Here is a 24195-nt window from a genome sequence, read left to right as displayed (position 1 = left end):
TAACAAGATATGTGACTAACATTCCTAACATAATTTTCTTCTGCTGCTGCATTTCAAAGAGATCTCCTTAAACTTGATATTACACACATAACTGTCGCACACTGAATATATTTACAAAGTGTTAGCACAAAGTTCAGTTTTCAGTTAATATTACTACATTTTCTTGACAATTCAACTGGAAAATTGGCAAAAATATCCGTCAAAATGTTACAACTCTGCCAAGGAAAGGGAAAACAAATGCCGATTTCGGAACTCCCCAAATAAACTTGTCACTACCAAACAGACACCAACTGAATTCAGGAATGTTTCCACCAAAATAACGTCGGGGGGGAGGGGGGGTCATTATTTGTATCAGCTGACAAATTAAAAAATTCTTCTTGATATGTCATGAAAAGCAACCTGGTTTCAAATCTTACAACATTTTCAGGGGGAGATGTGGACTCTGACCGCTATCTATTGGTTATGAACTGTAGATTAAAACTGAAGAAATTGCAAAAAGGTAGGAATTTAAGGTGATGGGACCTGGATAAACTGAAAGAACCAGAGGTTATAGAGAGTTTCAGAGAGAGTATTAGTGACTGACAAGAACAAGGCAAAGAAATACAGTAGAAGAAGAATGGATAGAGTAGAGAGATGAAATAGTGAAGGCAGCATAGGATCAAGTAGGTAAAAAGATGAGAGTTTGTAAAATCCTTGTGTAAAAGAAGAGATATTTAATTAAATTGATGAAAGGAGGAAATATAAAAATGCAGTAAATGAAGCAGGCAAAAAGGAATACAAACGTCATAAAAATGAGATCGACAGGAAGCGCAAAATGGCTAGAGGACAAATGTGAAGATGTAGAGGCATATATCAATAGCGGTAAGATAGATACTGCCTACAGGAAAATTAAAGATACCTTCGGAGAAAAGAGAAACACTTGTATGAATATCAAGAGCTCAAATGAAAAACCAGTCCAAAGCAAAGAAGGGAAAGCAGAAAGGTCGAAGGAATTATAGAGGGTCTATACAAGGGTGATGTACTTCAGGGCAATGCTATGGAAATGGAAGAGCACTGAAAGACCTAAGTTGAAACAAGGCCCCGGGGGTAGACAACATTCCATTAGAATTACTGATAGCCTTGGGAGAGCCAGCCCTGACGAAACTATCACCTGGTGAGCAAGATGTATAGATGGGCGAAATACCCTCAGACTTCAAGAAGAATGTAATAATTCCAATCCCAAAGAAATCAGGTGTTCAGAGGTGTGAGAATTACCAAACTATCTGTTCAATAACTCATGGTTGCAAAATACTAACACAAATTCTTTACAGACCAATGGAAAAAGTGGTAGAAGCCGACCTTAGGAAAGATAAGTTTGAATTCCGCGGAGATGTTGGAACACATGAGGCAATACTGACCCTACGACTAATCCTATAAGATAGAGAAAGGTTTTCACAATGTTGACTGGAATACTCACTTTCGAATGACAAAGATGGCAGGTGTAAAATACAGTGGGCGAAAGGCTATCTACGATTTGTACAGAAACTAAATGTCAGTCATAAGAGTTGAGGGGCATGAAAGGGAAGCAGTGGTTGAGAAGGGAGTGAGAAAGGGTTGTAGCCTATTCCCAATGTTATTCAATCTGTATATTGAGCATGCAGTAATGGGAACAAAAGAAAAATTTGGAGTACAAATTAAAATACACAAAGAAGAAATAAAAACTTTGAGGTTTCCAGATGACATTGTAATTCTGCCAGAGACAGCAATGGACCTGGAAGAGCAACTGAACAGAATGGACAGTGCCTTGAGAGGAGGAAATAAGACGAACATCAACAAAAGCAAAACAAAGATAATGGAATGTAGTTGAATTAAATCAGGTGATGTTGTGGATATTAGATTAGGAAATAAGACAAAGTAGTAAATGAGTTTTGCTATTTGGGGAGCAAAACAACGTGGTGATCGGATGTAGACTGGCTATGGCAAGAAAAGCATTTCTGAAGAAGAGAAATTTGTTAACATTGCGTATAGATTTAACTGTCAGGAAGTCTTTTCTAAAAGTATTTTTATGGAGTGTACCCATGTACAGATGTGAAACATGGATGATAAATAAACAAGAAGAGAGTAGAAGCTTCCAAAATGTGGTGCTACAGGAGAATGCTGAAGATTAGATGGGTAGATCACGTAACTAATGAGGAGGTGCTGAATAGTATTGGGGAGAAGAGGAATTTGTGGCACAACTTGACTAAAAGAAGGTATCGATTGATAGGACACATTCTGAGGCATCAAGGGATCATCAACTTAATAATGGAGAGAAGCATGGAGGGTAAAAATTGTAGAGGGAGACCAAGAGATGAATACACTAAGTAGATTCAGAAGGATGTATGCAGCAGTAGTTATTCTGAGATGGAGAAGCTTGCACAGGATAGAGTAGGGATGGAGAGCTGCATCAAACCAGTCTATGGACTGAGGCCAACAACAACACAACATGTCAGAAATTTGAATAGTGCCAAGTCATTACTTTATGTAACTCATGTAACAAACAAAGGCTCTGACAATCCTCACCCGAAAGTAACTGCATTTCGCTTGCTCCAGTGGTGGTTCTTTTTTATGGGAGACAAAGGCTCTCTCTCTCTCTCTCTCTCTCTCTCTCTCTCTCTCTCTCTCTCTCTCTCTCTCTCTCTCTCTGTGTGTGTGTGTGTGTGTGTGTGTGTGTGTGTGTGTGTGTGAACGCTTTCTATTTTAAATGAAGAGAAAAAAGATGGGCAGCATAATACAGATTTCTTACCCTGGCAGGATGTCCAATGTCCTGGAAAACTCAGAATTATTGCATTTTTGCTTATAAACCCTGGAAAAGGATGGTACACAATTTGCTTTTGAGCAGAAGAACTTGCTTGCCTTCTGTTTGGCTCAATGTAGCACTGTCATCACTGTTCATCTGTAACCAGGTGCTGTGTGACTTTCCGCCACCAGTGATTCGGCAGCCCTAGCCCCTTCCCTTGCTCAGTCCACTGCAGCAGCTAGCCAGCTACCCAGTTGGATCTGGCTGCAGCCGACTGAACCAAACTGTGCGGACCATGCTTCCCTTATTTGGTGTTGTGCACAAAAGACAAGTGTCATAGGGGAGTTCATGGACTAGTGAAAAATTCAGTGTTCAGCTGCACGCTCTGTAAAACAAACCTCTGTATCAGCAACACAAGCAAGCAGCTCTTGTCGGGTCATGCAAGTGAAAAGAAGCACGTTGGGCTCACTGCTACTAGGAAGGTGACAGTGCCTATATCCATGCTAACTGCTACAAACGGCTGCTGCCACAATACTATTACATCGAGCATAGCCTTTGCGGTGCTGTTTACTACTGCTGGATGCAACCAGCTGATCAACAACTCCAGTAATGAAAAGAACATTCCTGACTGTGCCTTGACACATTAAGTGCACTGGCAAATAGAATTACTGAGTTCAATGAAGAAACATACTATTTCTAATTGTTGTTGTGTTGTTGTTGTTGTGGTCTTCAGTCCTGAGACTGGTTTGATGCAGCTCTCCATGCTACTCTATCCTGTGCAAGCTTTTTCATCTCCCAGTACCTACTGCAACCTACATCCTTCTGAATCTGCTTAGTGTATTCATCTCTTGGTCTCCCTCTACGATTTTTACCCTCCACGCTGCCCTCCAATACTAAATTGGTGATCCCTTGATGCCTCAGAACATGTCCTACCAACCAATCCCTTCTTCTGGTCAAGTTGTGCCACAAACTTCTCTTCTCCCCAATTCTATTCAATACTTCCTCATTAGTTATGTGATCTACCCATCTAATCTTCAGCATTCTTCTGTAGCACCACATTTCAAAAGCTTCTATTCTCTTCTTGTCCAAACTATTTATCGTCCATGTTTCACTTCCATACATGGCTACACTCCATACGAATACTTTCAGAAATGACTTCCTGACACTTAAATCTATACTCGATGTTAACAAATTTCTCTTCTTCAGAAACGCTTTCCTTGCCATTGCCAGCCTACATTTTATATCCTCTCTACTTCGACCATCATCAGTTATTTTGCTCCCCAAATAGCAGAACTCCTTTACTACTTTAAGTGCCTCATTTCCTAATCTAATTCCCTCAGCATCACCCGACTTAATTAGACTACATTCCATTATCCTTGTTTTGCTTTTGTTGATGTTCATCTTATATCCTCCTTTCAAGACACTGTCCATTCCATTCAATTGCTCTTCCAAGTCCTTTGCTGTCTCTGACAGAATTACAATGTCATCGGCAAACCTCAAAGTTTTTATTTCTTCTCCATGAATTTTAATACCTACTCCGAATTTTTCTTTTGTTTCCTTTACTGCTTGCTCAATATACAGATTGAACAACATCGGGGAGAGGCTACAACCCTGTCTTACTCCCTTCCCAACCACTGCTTCCCTTTCATGTCCCTCGACTCTTATAACTGCCATCTGGTTTCTGTACAAATTGTAAATAGCCTTTCGCTCCCTGTATTTTACCCCTGCCACCTTTAGAATTTGAAAGAGAGTATTCCAGTCAACATTGTCAAAAGCTTTCTCTAAGTCTACAAATGCTAGAAACGTAGGTTTGCCTTTCCTTAATCTTTCTTCTAAGATAAGTCGTAAGGTCAGTATTGCCTCACGTGTTCCAGTGTTTCTACGGAATCCAAACTGATCTTCCCCGAGGTTGGCTTCTACTAGTTTTTCCATTCGTCTGTAAAGAATTCGTGTTAGTATTTTGCAGCTGTGACTTATTAAGCTGATAGTTCGGTAATTTTCACATCTGTCAACACCTGGTTTCTTTGGGATTGGAATTATTATATTCTTCTTGAAGTCTGAGGGTATTTCGCCTGTTTCATACATCTTGCTCACCAGATGGTAGAGTTTTGTCAGGACTGGCTCTCCCACGGCCGTCAGTAGTTCCAATGGAATATTGTCTACTCCGGGGGCCTTGTTTCGACTCAGGTCTTTCAGTGCTCTGTCAAACTCTTCACGCAGCATCATATCTCCCATTTCATCTTCATCTACATCCTCTTCCATTTCCATAATATTGTCCTCAAGTACATCGCCCTTGTATAGACCCTCTATATACTCCTTCCACCTTTCTGCTTTCCCTTCTTTGCTTAGAACTGGGTTTCCATCTGAGCTCTTGATATTCATACAAGTCGTTCTCTTATCTCCAAAGGCCTCTTTAATTTTCCTGTAGGCGGTATCTATCTTACCCCTAGTGAGATAGGCCTCTACATCCTTACATTTGTCCTCTAGCCATCCCTGCTTAGCCATTTTGCACTTCCTGTCGATCTCATTTTTGAGACGTTTGTATTCCTTTTTGCCTGTTTCACTTACTGCATTTTTATATTTTCTCCTTTCATCAATTAAATTCAATATTTCTTCTGTTACCCAAGGATTTCTACTAGCCCTCGTCTTTTTACCTACTTGATCCTCTGCTGCCTTCACTACTTCATCCCTCAAAGCTACCCATTCTTCTTCTACTGTATTTATTTCCCCCATTCCTGTCAATTGCTCCCTTATGCTCTCCCTGAATCTCTGTACAACCTCTGGTTCTTTTAGTTTATCCAGGTCCCATCTCCTTAAATTCCCACCTTTTTGCAGTTTCTTCAGTTTTAATCTACAGGTCATAACCAATAGATTGTGGTCAGAGTCCACATCTGCCCCTGGAAATGTCTTACAATTTAAAACCTGGTTCCTAAATCTCTGTCTTACCATTATATAATCTATCTGATACCTTTTAGTATCTCCAGGGTTCTTCCATGTATACAACCTTCTTTCATGATTCTTAAACCAAGTGTTAGTTATGATTATGTTGTGCTCTGTGCAAAATTCTACAAGGCGGCTTCCTCTTTCATTTCTGTCCCCCAATCCATATTCACCTACTATGTTTCCTTCTCTCCCTTTTCCTACACTCGAATTCCAGTCACCCATGACTATTAAATTTTCGTCTCCCTTCACAATCTGAATAATTTCTTTTATTTCATCATACATTTCTTCAATTTCTTCGTCATCTGCAGAGCTAGTTGGCATATAAACTTGTACTACTGTAGTAGGTGTGGGCTTCGTATCTATCTTGGCCACAATAATGCGTTCACTATGCTGTTTGTAGTAGCTTACCCGCATTCCTATTTTCCTATTCATTATTAAACCTACTCCTGCATTACCCCTATTTGATTTTGTGTTTATAACCCTGTAGTCACCTGACCAGAAGTCTTGTTCCTCCTGCCACCGAACTTCACTAATTCCCACTATATCTAACTTCAACCTATCCATTTCCCTTTTTAAATTTTCTAACCTACCTGCCCGATTAAGGGATCTGACATTCCACGCTCCGATCCGTAGAACGCCAGTTTTCTTTCTCCTGATAACGACATCCTCTTGAGTAGTCCCCGCCCGGAGATCCGAATGGGGGACTATTTTACCTCCGGAATATTTTACCCAAGAGGACGCCATCATCATGTAATCATACAGTAAAGCTGCATGCCCTCGGGAAAAATTACGGCTGTAGTTTCCCCTTGCTTTCAGCCGTTCGCAGTACCAGCACAGCAAGGCCGTTTTGGTTATTGTTACAAGGCCAGATCAGTCAATCATCCAGACTGTTGCCCTTGCAACTACTGAAAAGGCTGCTGCCCCTCTTCAGGAACCACACGTTTGTCTGGCCTCTCAACAGATACCCCTCCGTTGTGGTTGCACCTACGGTACGGCTATCTGTATCGCTGAGGCACGCAAGCCTCCCCACCAACGGCAAGGTCCATGGTTCATGGGGGGGTATTTCTAATTAGTCTCCTTATATTTTTAGTCTGCTGCGGCACACATGGGGAGTGCATCATGCAGTCATGATGTGTTCCAGCAACAGCTCCTAACCCTACACAATTGCATCAGCCACCTATTGCAATAACTGGACAATGGCCAATGAAGCTGGATTATGTGCAGAGAGATGCCGTGATGAAGGCACAAATCTGTTTGTGTCTGTTGCTGAGACACCAATCTTCCCGACAGTGGTAGCCTTCATAATATCTTACCGGATATGTTTCTAGGCAATGAACTGTCTTCAAAGTGCAGCTCGAGAAGTTAAATGTCAATTTTAACATTGCATTCAATACGAGTCCATGTTTCATTCAACAGCTACAGCCTACTGTTATTTCCCGCGACATTGTTGTGCTTTGTTTTGATGAGAGTTTGAATAGCACTAGCAGAACCAGCAGATGGATCTGTATGTTTCTGGGATAGTGCGTTGGTCCAGGTATCGAGCAGGTACCCGACTTCAGTGTTTTTGGGAAAAAGTGTTGCAAAAGATTTAGTTAAAGGATTTGTGCCAGGTGCATTCCAATATCATGTTAATCTGAAAAGGTAAGTTGTTGTTCAAGTGTCAAGCTTTAATGGTAATAACTCATTCCTGAAAGAACTGAAAAGCAAGCTCAAAGTTGAAGGTAATCTTGAGGATCCTGTGTTCTTGAACTTATGGACATGTGACTTACACACTATGCATGGTGCCTTTAAGAAGGGTTGTACTATTGATGATTGGAACCTTGCCCAGTTTCTGAGAGATTTATGCAATTTATTTAAGAAGTTCCCTTCTGCAGAGCCGATTTCAACAATATTACAGGCACCTCTCTCTTCCCACATAAGTTCCAAGCTGTTCAGTGAGTGGAAATAACATAGTGGCAGTTGGGGTACAGCAAATATTAATGGTTGTGAAACAGTATGTGAAGAAAGTAAGAAAGGTAAAGAAGTTACAGAAGGAGATAAAACCAAAACCTAAGGTTACTACTGAAATTCCTAAGAGTCACAGCTACCAAGCAGTGCACAAGAGACTGTGCTTGCTCAGGTAGCACCCTTTCTGACAAAATTTCAGTCAGATATCCAATTATCTCCCTCCGCTGTACTTCCCTCCAATCCACGGTCAGAGAATTATGAGTTAATCATTGTCACTGACCTCATCATATCTGTCTACTCACTGCTGACTTGTGACCTCATTTCTTTATTCACGTATTAAGTAACTTAATCTTCAAATACACATCGTCATCCACTGCAATCTTCTGCCCTTCTTAATATAATGTGAAGAAGGTCATTAATCTTCTTTGCTTGATCCAACTATCTGCCTGCTGCTCTTCTTCATTGTCTTCAGCCTTAGATATTGTCTTGCAAGATGGTCTTTCCTACATTATCTCTTCTCTTTTCAAAATATGCCCAATGAACTATCAAACTTCTGCTGATGCTATGTCTTGCTATAATGGAAATATTGGTTCTTTTTGTCCATGGTGCATTTTAACATCTTCCTCCAACATACCCCAAAGGCATCAATTCGGCTCCTATCACTAAGCTTTCAAGGCCCAAGCAATCATTCAAGAACACCAATGATTCCGCCAAGCACATCTTCGTTGTTTGGATATTGCTATTTCTGCTAGATGGTAGTGAGGTTAACCATTGCAGCTTGACATAAGATGATTCGCTGTTTTATTTATTTATCACACTATCTTATGTCACTCATCAGAAATCCTAGATATACACCATCATTCACTACCTCCAGATCACTTAAATACCTCATCTAGACCTTGTCAGTTACTAATAATTAGTTTGGGCTTTTTCATGTTTATCTTCAGATCCAAACATCAACAGTTTTCATCACTAAGTTCTTCCTCGGCTCCTGCAATGAGTGAGGGTAACAGCATCAACAAAGTGTAGATTGGAATCTCCTGAAAGATTACAACTAGTACCTCATCTCCTAGGTTTCAAACTTCTCAGAAGTCCCCCTGAAACCTTGGGGAACTAACACTCCTGGAAATCCAGCTACGAAGCTGAGTGGTCAGTGCAGTTCGATTCCTGGCAGGATTGGAGATTTTATCCACTCGGGAAATGGTGCACGCTGCCGAAGTGGTGTCAAATAAAAAGATTTGCACTAGGTGGCTGAACAATCACAGATGGTGTCTCCCAGCCGAAAACACCACATGATCATTTCATTTCACTTCCTAGGAAAAAGAAATTGCAGTTACACAGTTTAGCCATAGACTGGAAGATTGTTTCCAGTATAATATTTTCACTCTGTAGATTTTAATCTGCCAGGGAGTTTCAAATCAGTGCACAGTCCACTGCACCTTGTGGGTACATTGAATCATTAGCAAAGAAAAGTTCTTGGAAAAAAATGAGAGAAGAGAAACAGATTAGAGCAAATCAGCTATAAGAGGCACAAAGTCAGAAAACAAAACCCATGAAAAGCACTGAGAAAGAACTTTCTCAGATTGAATACGTAGCTCTATCAGTTCATTTAAAAGTTTAATGTGTATGTCTAGTCTGATACTATTCCTTCTATAATTGTTTTGTACAACTTTTATTTCAATTTTATTCTGAGACCTCTTTGTAAAAAGGGTGATTTTTTTGTGACTAGATAGTGCTCTTTGTTTCCTTAGCAATGTGCACTCTTAACAGAACAGCTGTTTGTTCCTTACGAAAATGTTTCACCTCCTTTGCAACCTACTCTCATTGCAGATTTCCTGTAATTATTTGTTCATATAACTTTTGACACTTCTATAGTCAGATACTTGGCATGTTTACTTCTTGATTAAAATAAACCATGTTTGTTTTAAAAGTTAACTCAAAAGGTATTGCTCCCCATTATGTTCCTATGTATTGTACAAAAAGTGGCATGGAAAAAACTCAGGTAGGTGTGTGTGTGTGTGTGTGTGTGTGTGTGTGTGTGTGTGTGTGCGCGCCGCCACGATTGCGTAAGCCAGCCTCGGGTGCTGGGGGTCAAAGGTCAAACTGATAAGAACTTTAACATGGACCATGCTGTTGCCTCCTTGAGCCCCCGGTTCTAGATGTACCCTTGTCCGGTTCTCAGCTACGCTACAGATCACTTTATTTATGAAAATACAAAGTACAGTCTCCAACAAACTTTACATATTCACATACTCCTTTACCTTTAACCCAAATAAATACAGACTCATTTACAGATATTTTTCTCTTACCACGAGTATACAAGGACAATGAAGAGGGTGACACATACACAGATTTACCAAAGTCTTTATTAGCAAGTTCTCCAATGTGATGGGTACGATAGGCAATAATGTCTCTGTCTACAAAACTTTCACGGCCACCAACAGACGGAACTCCAGTACCACCTCGTACAATGGCTACAGTAAGCCAACCATTACCATGAGTAAAAGTATCGTTAATTTCAATGCTAAAATTAAGTCTACATCCACAGAAAACACATGGTCCATCGACAAGTGCAGTAGCAGCAGTGTTCTGTGATACTTGGGTCTCTCTCTCTCTCTCTCTCTCTCTCTCTCTCTCTCTCTCTCTCTCTCTCTCTCGCGAGAGAGACTGAAGTCGGGTACCTGCTTGATACCTGGACCAACGCACTATCCCAGAAACATACAGATCCATCTGCTGGTTCTGCTAGTGCTATTCAAACTCTCATCAAAACAAAGCACAACAATGTCACGGGAAATAACAGTAGGCTGTAGCTGTTGAATGAAACATGGACTCGTATTGAATGCAATGTTAAAATTGACATTTAACTTCTCGAGCTGCACTTTGAAGACAGTTCATTGCCTGGAAACATATCCGGTAAGATATTATGAAGGCTACCACTGTCGGGAAGGAATATAATGTTAATCTGAAAACGTAAGTTGTTGTTCAAGTGTCAAGCTTTAATGGTAATAACTCATTCCTGAAAGAACTGAAAAGCAAGCTCAAAGTTGAAGGTAATCTTGAGGATCCTGTGTTCTTGAACTTATGGGCATGTGACTTACACACTATGCATGGTGCCTTTAAGAAGGGCGCGCCGCCACGTTGCGTAAGGCGGGGTCAAAGGTAAAGCGATAAGAACTTTAACATGAAACATGCTGTTGCCTCCTTGAGCCCCCGGTTCTAGATGTACCCTTGTCTGGTTCTCAGCTACGCTACAGTTCAGTTTGCATAATAATCAATTTATTTATAAAAATACACAGTACAATCACCAACAAACTTTACATATTCACATACTCCTTTACCTTTAACCCAAATGAACACAGACTCATTTACAGATATTTTTCTCTTAGTACGTGTATACAATGTCAATGGGGAAGGTGAAATATACACAGATTTACCAAAGTCTTTATTGGAAAGTTCTCCCATGTGATAGGTACGGTAGGCAATAATGTCTCTATCAACAAAACTTTCAAGGCCACCGACAGACGGAACTCCGGTACCACCTCGTACAATGGCTACAGTAAGCCAACCATTACCATGTGTAAATGTATCGTTAATGTCAATACTAAAATTAAGTCTACAACCACAAAAAACACATGGTCCATCGACAAGTCCAGTAGCGGCAATATTCTTCACTGTATTCTTCTTCTTGTCTGCGGCTGATGTAGAAAACTCGATGTTCTCGATTATTTTATAAATTGTGTGTCTGGAACGACGACGGGCGCCAGAAGAGGTGGTACTGGAGTTCCGTCTGTAGGTGGCCTTGAAAGTTTTGTAGACAGAGACATTATTGCCTACCGTACCTATCACATTGGAGAACTTGCTAATAAAGACTTTGGTAAATCTGCGTATATGTCACCCTCTTCATTGTCCTTGTATGAGAATTCGATGTTCTCAATTGTTTTATAAATTGTCTGCTTAGAACGACGACGTATTCTCCTGTAAGGCATCGCGGCGGCGTTCAATGCAGTTGCGTGTGCGGCAGCAGCAGCAGCAGCGCGAATGAGCCGCTGCGCGGCGATCGCTCGCTTATATATCATGCGGCAGCTTGGACTTAGAATATTTCACACTGCCAGCAGCGCGTTATCCCGGACAAGAGCACTAGGCCGTACTAGAGTGATCCCGTCCGCTGCTGGCGCGCCACCACGATTGCGTAAGCCAGCCTCTAGCGCTGGGGTCAGATATTTTTCTCTTACTACGAGTATACAAAGACAATGCAGAAGGGGACATATACACGGATTTACCAAAGTCTTTATTAGAAAGTTCTCAAATACCACGAGTAAAAGGATCATTAATGTCAATGCTAAAATTAAGTCTACATCCACAGAAAACACATGGTCCATCGACAAGTGCAGTAGCAGCAGTATTCTTCACATTATTCTTCTTCTTGTCTGCGGCTGATGTAGAGAATTCGATGTTCTCAATTGTTTTGTAAATTGTCTGCTTAGAACGACGACGTAGTCTTCTGTAAGGCATTGTGGCGGCGTTCAATGCAGTTGCGTGTGCGGCAGCAGCAGCAGCGCGAATGAGCCGCTGCGCGGCGATCGCTCGCTTATATATATTGCGCGCGCGCGAGAGAGAGAGAGAGAGAGAGAGAGAGAGAGAGAGAGAGAGAGAGAGAGATGGGGGGGGGGGGGGACACATATGTATTACTGGAAACACTGTCAGAATGCAGTTCCATAAGAACATAATAAGTCAACATCTCGGTCAACGAAAACTTTCACAGTATCGATCAAGAATTTTAGTGACACAAATAATTTTCTTCAGTATTTGTCTGTAAGACAGAGGAAAACACACATTTTTCTTTTAAGATCATTTTTATTAGTTTATCTCTAAAGCTAGAATTTTACATTATTTTCATGTGTGTCAGAAAATTAATTTAATCAACAGATAAAACCACTTTACGAATAACATAATCTCCAAGTTTTCTCCACTGCTAAAACAAGGATCATCTGTAGCAAAAGCCTATGAGAGAATCAAACTTAAATGTTGAGAGGAATTAATAACACAGCATACTGATGGTTTAATAATGAACTTTTTTCTTACCTCACTCTTCATGACATAGTTGCTTTCAAATTTTTTGCTTTTCTTATCCACATTCTTAGAGGCATCTATCTGCTTCATGTATGTCGTCAGCATGGCAGAGACAGCTATACCAGAGAGTATGCACATCACAGGTGCAAGAACCAGCATTAGACGAACCATAACACCCTGGTAAAAAAAGGAAAAGTATTCTGTAAAATTAATAACTTTGCATACCCTATGCCTCACAGTCAAAAACTGTTTTTCATAGATCACAGATAGTAGAAAATAAGTGGACAGTTAATAAATAAATAAATAATTTTGTTTCCTGGCTTTTGGGATTATTTTAATGCCAAAATAAATTAGCAGCTCACAATGATGTCCATCTCATTTAAGCTCACAAATCATCTAATTAGGCTCTTCCCCACATTAACATTATGCACAAACTCCAAGCAATTGCAACAATGAAAATCTTTTTCTCACTGCAGTTTTGATAAAATTATTTAAATATGCACACTACAAATTTTCATTCTCTATTCACAATAATTTAGCAACGGCTCTCAGCAATCACGTAATCTTCCTAATAAGATGAATTTCTCTGCTTAATACGTGTACATACTTCAGTTTAAACTCCTTTAGCCTACCGTGAACAAATAAGATAAAATGGTTTTTAAATGAACTTGTCAAGTCAAACATAGAGTAAATTTAACTTTAAAATGTTGAAGTGTGATACTATGATATCATATTTTCATTTAACTAGTTCTGTCTCACCACCACCAATCTGACTGTTTCTTTGAGACTTTAGATTGATTCTCTGAAGCAACAGCAAACAGTCTAAAGCTTAAGAGTATCACTTTATCACATCAAACTTTTTTATGAATGTTTTTATGTATATACACTGAAACAGTGAGTGAAAATTTGTATAAACGCTGGGAATCAAACCCGGGTCTCTTGCTTACTAAGCAGATGTGTTGGTCACTAAGCCACCTCGGCACAGTTGTTTGCACAACTGCAGATTACCCTGGCATGCCTCCCTCCTCGATCCAAATTCTCACTATCACCTCAACCTATTTTAAATTCCCCATTATACATGAACAGAATTGCAAAGGCTCACATGTTCTGGAACAGCACCTCAGCATCGAAAGTAAATGAGGGATCCAGCCCAAAACCCAGGTACAGGTACTTATACAAATATGCTAAGGTGCTATTCCAGAACATGGAGAGCATCAGAAATTCTGTTCATATGTGAAGGGGAGTTTAAAGTAGACTGGAGTGGCAGTGAGAATTTGGATCGAGGAGGGAGGCATGCCAAGGTAATTCATGTAGTTGTGCAAACCGCTGTGCCAAGCTGGTTTAGTGGCTACCGCACCTATCTAGTAAGCAGGAGACTCTGGTTCAATTCTCCGACCAGTGTACAAATTTTCACTCACTACTTCAATCTATATGTTGTTTTTGTTGTTGTCCTCAGTCCAGAGACTGGTTTGGTGCAGCTCTCCATGCTACTCTATCCTGTGCAAGCATTTTCATCTCCGAGTAACTACTGCAACATACATCCTTCTGAATCTAGAAGGAAGGTCAGCGTTGGTCATAACTTTGATGGTTTACTGACAGCAAAATCGATTTTCAATCATAGTGATCATCTTCAGTGCTGTAGTGTACAAATTAAACTCATAGGTACTGGTTTCAACTTATTACCAGTAACCAAAGCTATGAAACGATCTGAATCTGTTAATTGTATTCATTCCTTGGTCTCCCTCTACGATTTTTACCCTCCACACTTCCCTCCAATACTAAATTGGTGATTCCTTGATACCTCAGAATGTGTCCTACCAACCGATCCCTTCTTCTAGTCAAGTTATCCCACAAATTCCTCTTCTCCCCAATTCTATTCTGAACCGCCTCATTAGTTACGTGATCTACCCATCTAATCCTCAGCATTCTTTTGTAGCACCACATTTTGAAAGCTTCTATTCTCCTCTTGTCTAAACTGCTCATCGTCCATGTTGTACTTCCATACTTGGCTACACTCGATACAAATACTTCATAAAATGTATTTCTTGTACTTAGTTTTTTAAAATGTCAAAACATTCCCTTCTTTCTGAATAGCCCTCATATGTGTCAGCAAGAGTCATAAATTTAACGTGTTTTTGCTGACCTATGTGGCAACAATTAAGCTACTGGAATTACACTCCAGAAGAAAAGAATTCATTAAGCTGAGTATGAGGATGGGTCATTTGCAAACACCATTTGCAATTCAATTCTCTCTTCCCTCCCCTATCCATCTCCAACTGAGTTACAGAAGGAAGCAGCAAAAGTGGCGAACAGGAGGGGAGTGTCAGTTGTCACACTTATTGCATTCACTTCTTTTGCAACTGGAAATGAGGTTTTTGATAATCCCATGACTGTAAACACAAACAGTTACCGCAACACCATCTCTACTATGCCCATTGCCCAAGTGGCATCATAAAGAAACAATCACTACAAAACAACATGAGGTTTGTGGCAACACAACTATCACTAGTACCATTTTGCTTCTCTGTTGTGACCAATCTTACCATTGACAAATTTAATATTTGCTGGTGGTATTCATTTACTGAGGGATTTGATTTTTGTTGAGCATTTACTGATGCCCAGCAGCTTCCTTATCACATTAAAATACCTCAGCCCAAAGCCAAAAGCATTAAAGAAAAGCAGTTATGTGTAAGTAGTCAAATTTATGATCTAGAAAGTTTCAGTCTTCAGGAAAGAATATCTGCCACTAATGTGGACAAATTCCAGAATTCTGTCATGTTGACAAGTATCCAACATGGCAGTAGATAGCAGATGCAGTAATTAGAATTATGTAAGATGACTTTCAGGCGGAACAGCAATCATTAATTTTTCAATGTGTATGATTCTACTTTTTAAGCAGTAATTCTATGTAAGGAGTCATCAAATTAAGATACTCTTCACAGAACAACCTTACTTTTATAACATGTATATTTACAAGTACTCATTTATGTCATACATCAGACAGATAATAAAATAATGACAATGAATAGTTTCTGCTTTGGAAACACAAATGACTCACATCACCACCAATGTGTGCATTCAAGTAACCATATCTCTTGAGACATTTCTTCTAGAAACTGGAAAGGTAGGAAACTTATCACACCTACCCAAGTGTTGTACACAAACAACTTTTCATTTAGCTGATGGGAAGACTGCAGGGGAATACGAAGTACTACGAGGAAACATTAAGCCTCTACTCAAACATTTGTTAATTTTCTTTCATGACACTGCTGCCTTGCAATAGTGAGGAGACCACTGCACCTAACATTTCCCCGATAAACAGAGGGACTACTGTTGAAAAGCACAAAGGGCCATTCCGTGCCAAGTGGTCTAATATCGAGAAATGTTCCCACGTGACCATCATGGATTTTGATGAAATTTTGTATGAACATTCACACATGTTCTCAATGAACACTGGTAAAGTTTCAGATTCAGAAATTCAATACTTTCGGAGATACAGTCACTTGTTTAAGACCATAGCACAGCTTTCTATAGTGCGTCCTTGAATTTTCAGCAACTTTGAGACGAGATGTCTCTGTAAGTATTTGCATGAAAGAAACAAAACTTGGCCATCTTATACAACTTTTAGAGCTCTTTAAAGTAAAATATTAAGAAAAGGATTTCTGAGCAATTTTCATATAAATAATTTGAAGCAAAGTTGGGCGAAAAAATAGCTGTTTTTTAAAAAATGCGAACTTTAGTTTTTTATATCTCCAAAAGTAATTGTGGGATGTACATGAAACTTTGCACACCATAACTCACCAACACAAGGTCTTAGAATATAATATTTCATTCTCCTATTGCTTTCCATTATTTCACAAATCTAGGGTAAAATTGACGATTTTTCAGAAAGTGCTAAAAATGGGTAATTTTAGTCAAATTTTTCAAAAAAGTGTTTTCTCCAAACTCTTCTAAACTATGGCCATTAGAAAGAGCATATGCTAAACTATCTAGAAAAGTGGATTTGGTTTTGCAATGCAAGCATATAAGGCCCTAAAAAGTAGCATCATCAAAGAGGCGCACTGGAGGTTTGAACACATTTTTCTGGCACCTTAAACCTTTTATTATGCCTAATAAATGTTTATTAGCGCCTTGAATAATTGAAATAAAATGATCTGGTAAATAGGCAATGAGACTGTCAGAAAAACTTGAAAACTATGAGAAGTAGCTCTTCTGCTTTTATCGTAAGTGTTCACCTGCATACAACTCTTCTCATTTGTAAAAAAAAAAAAAAAGCTTAAAGAATTCAATGAATAATAGCTTCATAATTTTTTTTTTACTTCTCAAAATTGTAAATATTTACAAGTGGAAAATGAAGACCTAATTTTTGGATTCAATTGTATAAAACATTTTTCCAAAAAAGAATCGGTTTGCTTGAATCATGCATCAAGTGATGTAAATTTTCCAATCAATATTGCAGAGATTTTAGTACCTAGGTGTTGCAACCTGTGAATTTTTGTCTTAATGTTATTAGGGAAACGTGTGAAATTGATTGGGTAAACATCTAAGAGTTTTAATTTAGTATTTAATCACACTTAAATGTAGCCTACTTCATTGGTAAATACGTAACCACTAGTTTCACAGAGAAAATTCACAAGATTCACTGTTTATAGAAAATATAATGGCAACATTTACTTTGACAATCAGATTTTTTCATTATTGTGGGCCTTGTTTGAACAATCAGTATTTCAGTGGTGTGTTTGCAGCATAGTGAGTGGGTTCTCTTGGACTGAGTGTGCCTTGTTAAGTGATTCGTAAGACCATCAAAGTTTGTAATCCAATTTACAAAAATTGTTTTGACTGTGTCTTTTATAGCATATATCTCTTATTAGATTTTTTCATTGGTATTATACATTGTGTATAAATTCATTCAGTAGCAATTTGTCTGAAATTTAAGCAGATTATAATTTGCACTTAGAGGCCAAATACATTATTTAGTTACTGATTAGAGATGGATGCAGAAGGGAACAGCATACCTTCCTGTTCAATTGGGCAAGGAGATAGTGGACCAGAGTGTCATGTCAAAAATGCTTCAAACCCTTTGGGAAGGTGAATCATAATGTTAAGGCAGGAATTCGCACTCTTGATACTGAAACAGCTAATAAGGCTTCTGATATGTTGAAGAAGCAGCTTGTTAATAACATAAAGCCAGGTCAGAAAATTTGTCCGGCTTGCAGGACTACCTTAAATAAACACTTGGACGAAGCCTCATCAGCCTCATGATCACATTCTGATGAGGACTTTACACCAAAAGAATAATTAAATAGTAGCTTATTGTCTATCGGTATTTCAACCCTGAAGAGAACAGCAAGCTACAGAGATAAGCCCCAATATGTGAAGAAGAAAATTCAAAAGGCTCAAAATGTGATTAAAAACAGAATTGTAAATGCAATGGGAGTAAACCGACAAATTGAAGATGCTAGTGAAATTAAGGAATGTGGAAACTGTGCCGACTATACACATTTGCTGACTGAACTGAAAGCCAAGATGCAGAATGCAATTCATAAAGAACAGATGCAAATTTTAACCTTGGCACCTGTAAGTTGGACAGTCAGACAAACAGCAGGTCAGTTCGGCGTGTCCGAAAGAATGGTGAAGAATGCTCGGAAGCTTAAGGCAGAGAAGGGCATTCTGGCACTTCCCGAAAATAGGCAAAGCAGGAAATTACCAGCGTAAGTTGCTAGTAGAGTGCGAATTTTTTTTTTTGAAGATGATGAGCATAGTAGGGTGTGCCCTGGAAAAAAGATAGTATTTCAGTTAGACTTTTAGATAGAAAGACATACATTCAGAAAAGATTGTTACTTTGCAATTTACGGGAAATTATGTTATCTATAAGAATATAAATGGTCCAGAAATAGGGTTCTCAAACTTTTGTGAACTTAGACCCAAATGGCTTGTAACAGTAGGATCAGCCAGAATGCATGCAGTTTGCGTCTGTGCAATTCACCAAACTGTTAAGCTTATGCTTAGCAGAGCTGGTATACGTGAAAATTATAAGGAGATTCTCAGCAAGGCAGTTTGCAGTTTGAACTCTAAACAGTGCATGCTATATCGCTGTGAAAGGTGCTCGGGCCCGAAGCTATAGCATCTGAAATTGCCAGCTATTTCCTAGATCATGAGCCACAGGAAGTTATTGTGTTTAAGCAATGGCTACATACCGATCGGGCCACACTGGAGTAGAAGCAAATGGTAGTGGATGAATTTACTGAAGATGTAAAAAATAAAATATAGAGTCTGTCATGCCATCATTACATTGCCAAGCATCAAAGCTTGCATCTTAAAGGCCTTAAATGTCATCTGAAAGACGAAGGGTGGGGGGGAGGGGGGTGGGGGGGGGGGGAGGAGAGGGAGAGGGGGGTGACAATTAAGAAATAACATTGTTTCTATTTTTATTCTTTTGCTATTCGGACTTAAGCTAGGTCCTATTCATCAGAACTTCTTATTTCACTTATCCCAGACATTAATAAACATGTATAAGGCAAAATAAAAGATTTCAGGTATAATTTGAGTGCCAGAAAAATGTGTTCAAACCTCCAGTGCGCCTCTTTGATGGTGCTACTTTTTAGGGCCTTATATGCTTGCATTGCAAAACCAAATCCACTTTTCTAGATAGATTACAATATACTCTTTCTAATGACCATAGTTTAGAAGAGTTTGGAGAAAACACTTTTTTGAAAAATTTGACTAAAAATACCCATTTTTAGCACTTTTTGAAAAATCGACAACTTTACCCTAGATTTGTGAAATAATGGAAAGCAATAGGAGAATGAAATATTATATTCTAAGACCTTGTGTTGGTGAGTTATGGTGTGCAAAGTTTCATGTACATCCCACAATTACTTTTGGAGATATAAAAAACTGAAGTTCGCATTTTTTTAAAACAGCTATTTTTTCGCCCAACTTTGCTTCAAATTATCTATATGAAAATTGCTCAGAAATACTTTTCTTTATTATTTTACTTTAAAGAGCTCTAAAAGTTGTATAAGATGGCCAAGTTTTGTTTCTTTCATGCAAATACTTACAGAGAGATCTCATCTCAAAGTTGCTGAAAATTCAAGGACGCACTATAGAAAGCTGTGCTATGGTCTTAAACAAGTGACTGTATCTCCGAAAGTATTGCATTTCTGAATCTGAAACTTTACCAGTGTTCAATGAGAACATGTGTGAATGTTCATACAAAATTTCATCAAAATCCATTATGGTCATGTGGGAGCCTCTAGACCACTTGGCTGAAAATGGTGAGTGATTTAAAAACTACCAAGTCCTTGTCATTGTCTCTCTTCGTTGGGTTTGCAATCACACTTATTTTGTCCCATTTTGATTTCTGTTAAAAGGGGCAACATAACAAAGCAGCAGCAGTAACAATTTTATTCGAGAACGTGTACTCACAAACTTCCAGTAACTAAAATCTCTGTTGCAATATGAAGGAAGCCTGTGTCCGCCAAATATACATTTTTGTGTGGACAAATGAAGCAAATTGATCACTTACACAGTACAGAGAATCTAACTATTTACACAAACCAGCTGAAATCTTAATGGCTCCTAGGCCATCACACACAAACTATATTTTGCTCCGACACCTTTCTTTCAGAATTTCTTGTTATGGGTGCCTTCTTTTATTTCCTATTTCAGTTAACATCCTGGTGACTCAAAGAGCCAGAAGCTTATTGATGAGCAACGCTGACTTCGGTATACAGTTCCTGGACCATAGGTCTCCAGTAGATAAATCATGTATAGTAACAGTCTCTTAAGTGCAAATAATAAGAAGTGACCTCCCACATTTACTGAAGATTTTACAGTATGTGGTTACTCCTCTTCATTCAATCACTCTTTCTACATGCTATGTCTTATAAAATCTACATGTATTGTAACAGAACTTGATATTTTTGATGCCATAAACTTCAAGCAGCAATGCTCGTTTATACTTTCAGTACCTATTCACTACTGAATTTAAGATAACGCACAACTATCTTAATACTTTTCCAATAAACATTCACACATATCTTCTATTTCTCAAGTAAATTCTTCAAATTTAAAAATATTTGGGTATGGAGTATCTTATGAAATGAGCAACTTTTAGGATGTAACTTGCAATAAAATGTATTGTATAGTGATAAAAGCTGTTCTACAAAGAACAGATTAATTAGCTTCTGACATTAATAGTATTACATAACTGAATTTAAAAAAAAATGATGAAATCACAAATCATTTCTCAGCAGCCTCTATATTTCTGAAAGTTTACATACAAATCATCAATAAGTAAAAAAAAAAAGAGTTACATAAAATCTAGGCAATCCTTTTTTCTTACAATTACTTACCGCAAAGTAAATACTAGTGACACCATAGAGCACCAGAAAGATGTTAGCATCAGAAAGTTTGGAGAAACAGAAATAAAGTCCAGCAGGAAACAAGAACACCAATATCTGCAGATCAAAATAGAAAGAGGACCAAGAGGTCGGCTGGTGCTCAGATACTGATGCAATTATGGGTATGTGGTTCTTGGCATATGAAGGATCAAGGAGTGAATAGAAACGTCCAGTCCATGGAGAAATCTTTCCTAAAACAAAAACAAACAACATTACGTGCAGCACACTTTTTTATTTGTATTGGCATGGTCATTAAGACTAACATAGATAAGAAATATGCACAAAATATTTTAAATCTCGAAACCAAAATATGTTCAAAGGTGCTTTGAGTGAAAATATGGAGTAGTATTCTGAATGATTCTGGCACATTACTGCAGCTAACAAACACACCAGAATTGAATATAAACTTTTATGTGCCACAAATAAATTTCAAAAATTAAAAGAAGAAGAAGGAGAAGAAGAAGAAGAAGAAGAAATACCAGCTACCCGTGTTTTATGGCCAAGAAAGAAACTTAAACAGAGCTAAATGAAGACAATACAGTGGAATGTTGCCCTATTTCTCAACCAAGATAAATCAATGAGATTATCTGGTAAGGTATCTAGATTATTAATATTTCCAGTATATAAAGAACTGCTAATTATCATAGTAGAATTTTGACATATTTGTGTAGGAGTGCAGTGCTTCATAATCATAAGTTAAATCCATATTGCTGAATCTAGAACTTATTAAATATGATCACCTGAAAAGTGTTGTCACTTGCCACATCTGTTGTAACAAGTGCTTTATCAAAATCAAGAGATAGGTAAATTTTAAAACTCCTTTTTTTAATGATTGTATGGGTATTCAGATATTTCTTCCTTAAATAGGAGTTAAACTTAATTACAACGAATGAGTGAGTGACTCACAACTGTAACATTTTAGGTCATATAGATACTCTTTATCACAAACTTGGAACTAAAATTTAGTTCAGCAAGAACTACATGACTTTTTACTTTTAAGCCGAACATAACATTTTTTATTGGTATATCCTACTCTATCAGAGCAGAACCATTTGCGAATGCAGTCACGGAATATGCCAGTTCTGCTGTAACTTTTGCACAGCTTTTTATGTGAGCATGAGCACTGAACAACTGTCCACCCAAATGAGTGGCCACCACGAAACAGTGACCAACAACAGAATTGACCAGCTCAATGCCAAAACATGCTGCTAAGCACAACGCGCTCTAATGGCCGACTCGCAACCCCTGCCATCTGTGGGCGGAATGATACAGGTTTTAGTAAGTTTCTATTCACACCAGTAAATCAAGATGATGACTACTGTTAAACATTTCTTTCAACTTATAGGGTACTACATTCTTCTACATCACACATTAATCACTTGTTTGTTAGTTCCTGTGACAAGTAATGCTCCACCTTTGCAAACCAAACAAGGATTATAAACAAATGGCTACCTTTAGTGAGGGATCATTACTGACAATTGTGCCTATTTTCCAGGGTAGCACCACAAATACCCATATGTGGCAGAATCATTAGCAGTTTAACAATAGCAACACGTGTCTCATCAATGGCACATTTAAACTCTCATCTAAAATATTAAATTTATGCTGTTGGTGCCTGACGCCAAACTATTGGGTTTAGGACTCACTACAGTCTATATAAATTTTGACCTGGAGGTTTATAAATACTATTCAGGGCCTGAAAAATGTCACCAAAATGGATTGGAGGGCTGTTGCAATGCATATGAAGCGAGGAATTGACAAAGTGTGGAATTATGAAGGTCTTCTGGAAGAAAGTGTTCAGGACCTTCTTACTGTTTCCAACTGCTCATACACTTTGAATTGAGTGGTACAGACACTCTTTTCTACAACGCAGCTGTCTGGAGCTAAAAATCGGTGGAGGTAAAAACACAAATTAATTTTCTTACTTTTGAACAGTATGCTTTATTCCTATGTGCCACCAAGGACGTGTTTTCTGTAACCTACAACAGAGTGGAACCCAGGACTGTTCACCAGCTGGTAAAGGATCAGCTTGTGTATCCAGTATGGGGATAGTTTCAAGTAACAAATGAAAGCAAGAAATTATGGTTTACTTTTAGCACTGAAAATTTCTCTGTCTTGAGTTTGCTCGTAGAGGTTAGCTTTAATTGCCATGAACAAAGTGAGCATGATTAACAATTCTGCCTCAAGTTGTTGACTGATGTTCTCTCAGATACACTGCATGTTGTGGGGTTGTGGTTAGGCCAGAGCAAGTTTAAATTCAGTGCTGCAAAACATGTTGCCTGCCACAGTACAATTGTTGGTCACTTAATATCAGCTATCGACAAGGCATCTCATAATCCCATCATAACTTATGGCGTTTTCTGCCAATACTGCTCTGGTTCACACATAAGCAACAGAACTTGTGAAGTGACTGGCTATGTTTGTGTGTCATCTATAACCAAGCAGCAGCTGCACTGTAGCGCTAAATGATAGAAGTCGGCTAACAATTAATTTTAATCAGACTATAGAGCACACTCCTTTGATGAACTTCTGACTGCAAACTACACCTTACTGCCACTGCCTTCTCCAAACAAACTAGTTAAAAAATACACTTTTTCCAGGTGAAAATACAGTTTGCGTTCAGTGGCAGGAACTGTAAAGTTTATAAACTTACCAATCCTTTGAATGGTAAAGGTTTTAGACATTGGCTTATAACTTCCTGGCATTCTGTGGAAACAAAACACAGCAAAAAACATGTTTTGGAAACTTTTTGATGGGCGGCAACATGTAAACTATGAACTTTGTTATGAAAGTATGAATATGAATTCCACCAAATACAGTTCATTAGTTTCTGAAGCACTGAAAGCAAGACTGTGATGTACGTTTGTCATCCAATCATACCTCAAGTCACATGATCTCGCCAGCCAATGACAACAGATATTCAGAGCATAGGACACATGATGTAGTCAGCCTATAGCAACATCACTGGTAAATAGCACGTACACACAAATGGGAAAAGTTAATAGTTTAAGTATAGCTACAAGCAAAGGTCAGCTTTCACATACAATAATTGGTCTTTTTTGCATGTGTTAC

General features: G+C 38.6%; 1 protein-coding gene across 2 annotated transcripts in view; it reads right to left on the bottom strand.

The window, feature by feature from the left end:
• LOC124776543 (dolichyl-diphosphooligosaccharide--protein glycosyltransferase subunit STT3A) overlaps positions 1–24195 on the bottom strand; it is a 114696-nt gene that overhangs the window by 8530 nt on the left and 81971 nt on the right. For both annotated transcript variants that reach the window (XM_047251573.1, XM_047251574.1), the window contains 2 exons: positions 21076–21314; positions 12731–12895 (listed from right to left, as the gene is read on the bottom strand). In XM_047251573.1, coding sequence (XP_047107529.1) covers positions 12731–12895; positions 21076–21314 — 404 coding nt within the window. The remainder of the gene's footprint in view (positions 1–12730; positions 12896–21075; positions 21315–24195) is intronic.

Source organism: Schistocerca piceifrons, chromosome 2, assembly GCF_021461385.2.
Source record: "Schistocerca piceifrons isolate TAMUIC-IGC-003096 chromosome 2, iqSchPice1.1, whole genome shotgun sequence".
In the NCBI taxonomy this organism is placed as follows: Eukaryota; Metazoa; Arthropoda; class Insecta; order Orthoptera; family Acrididae; genus Schistocerca; species Schistocerca piceifrons.
This window is presented reverse-complemented; position numbering and strand designations above follow the sequence as displayed.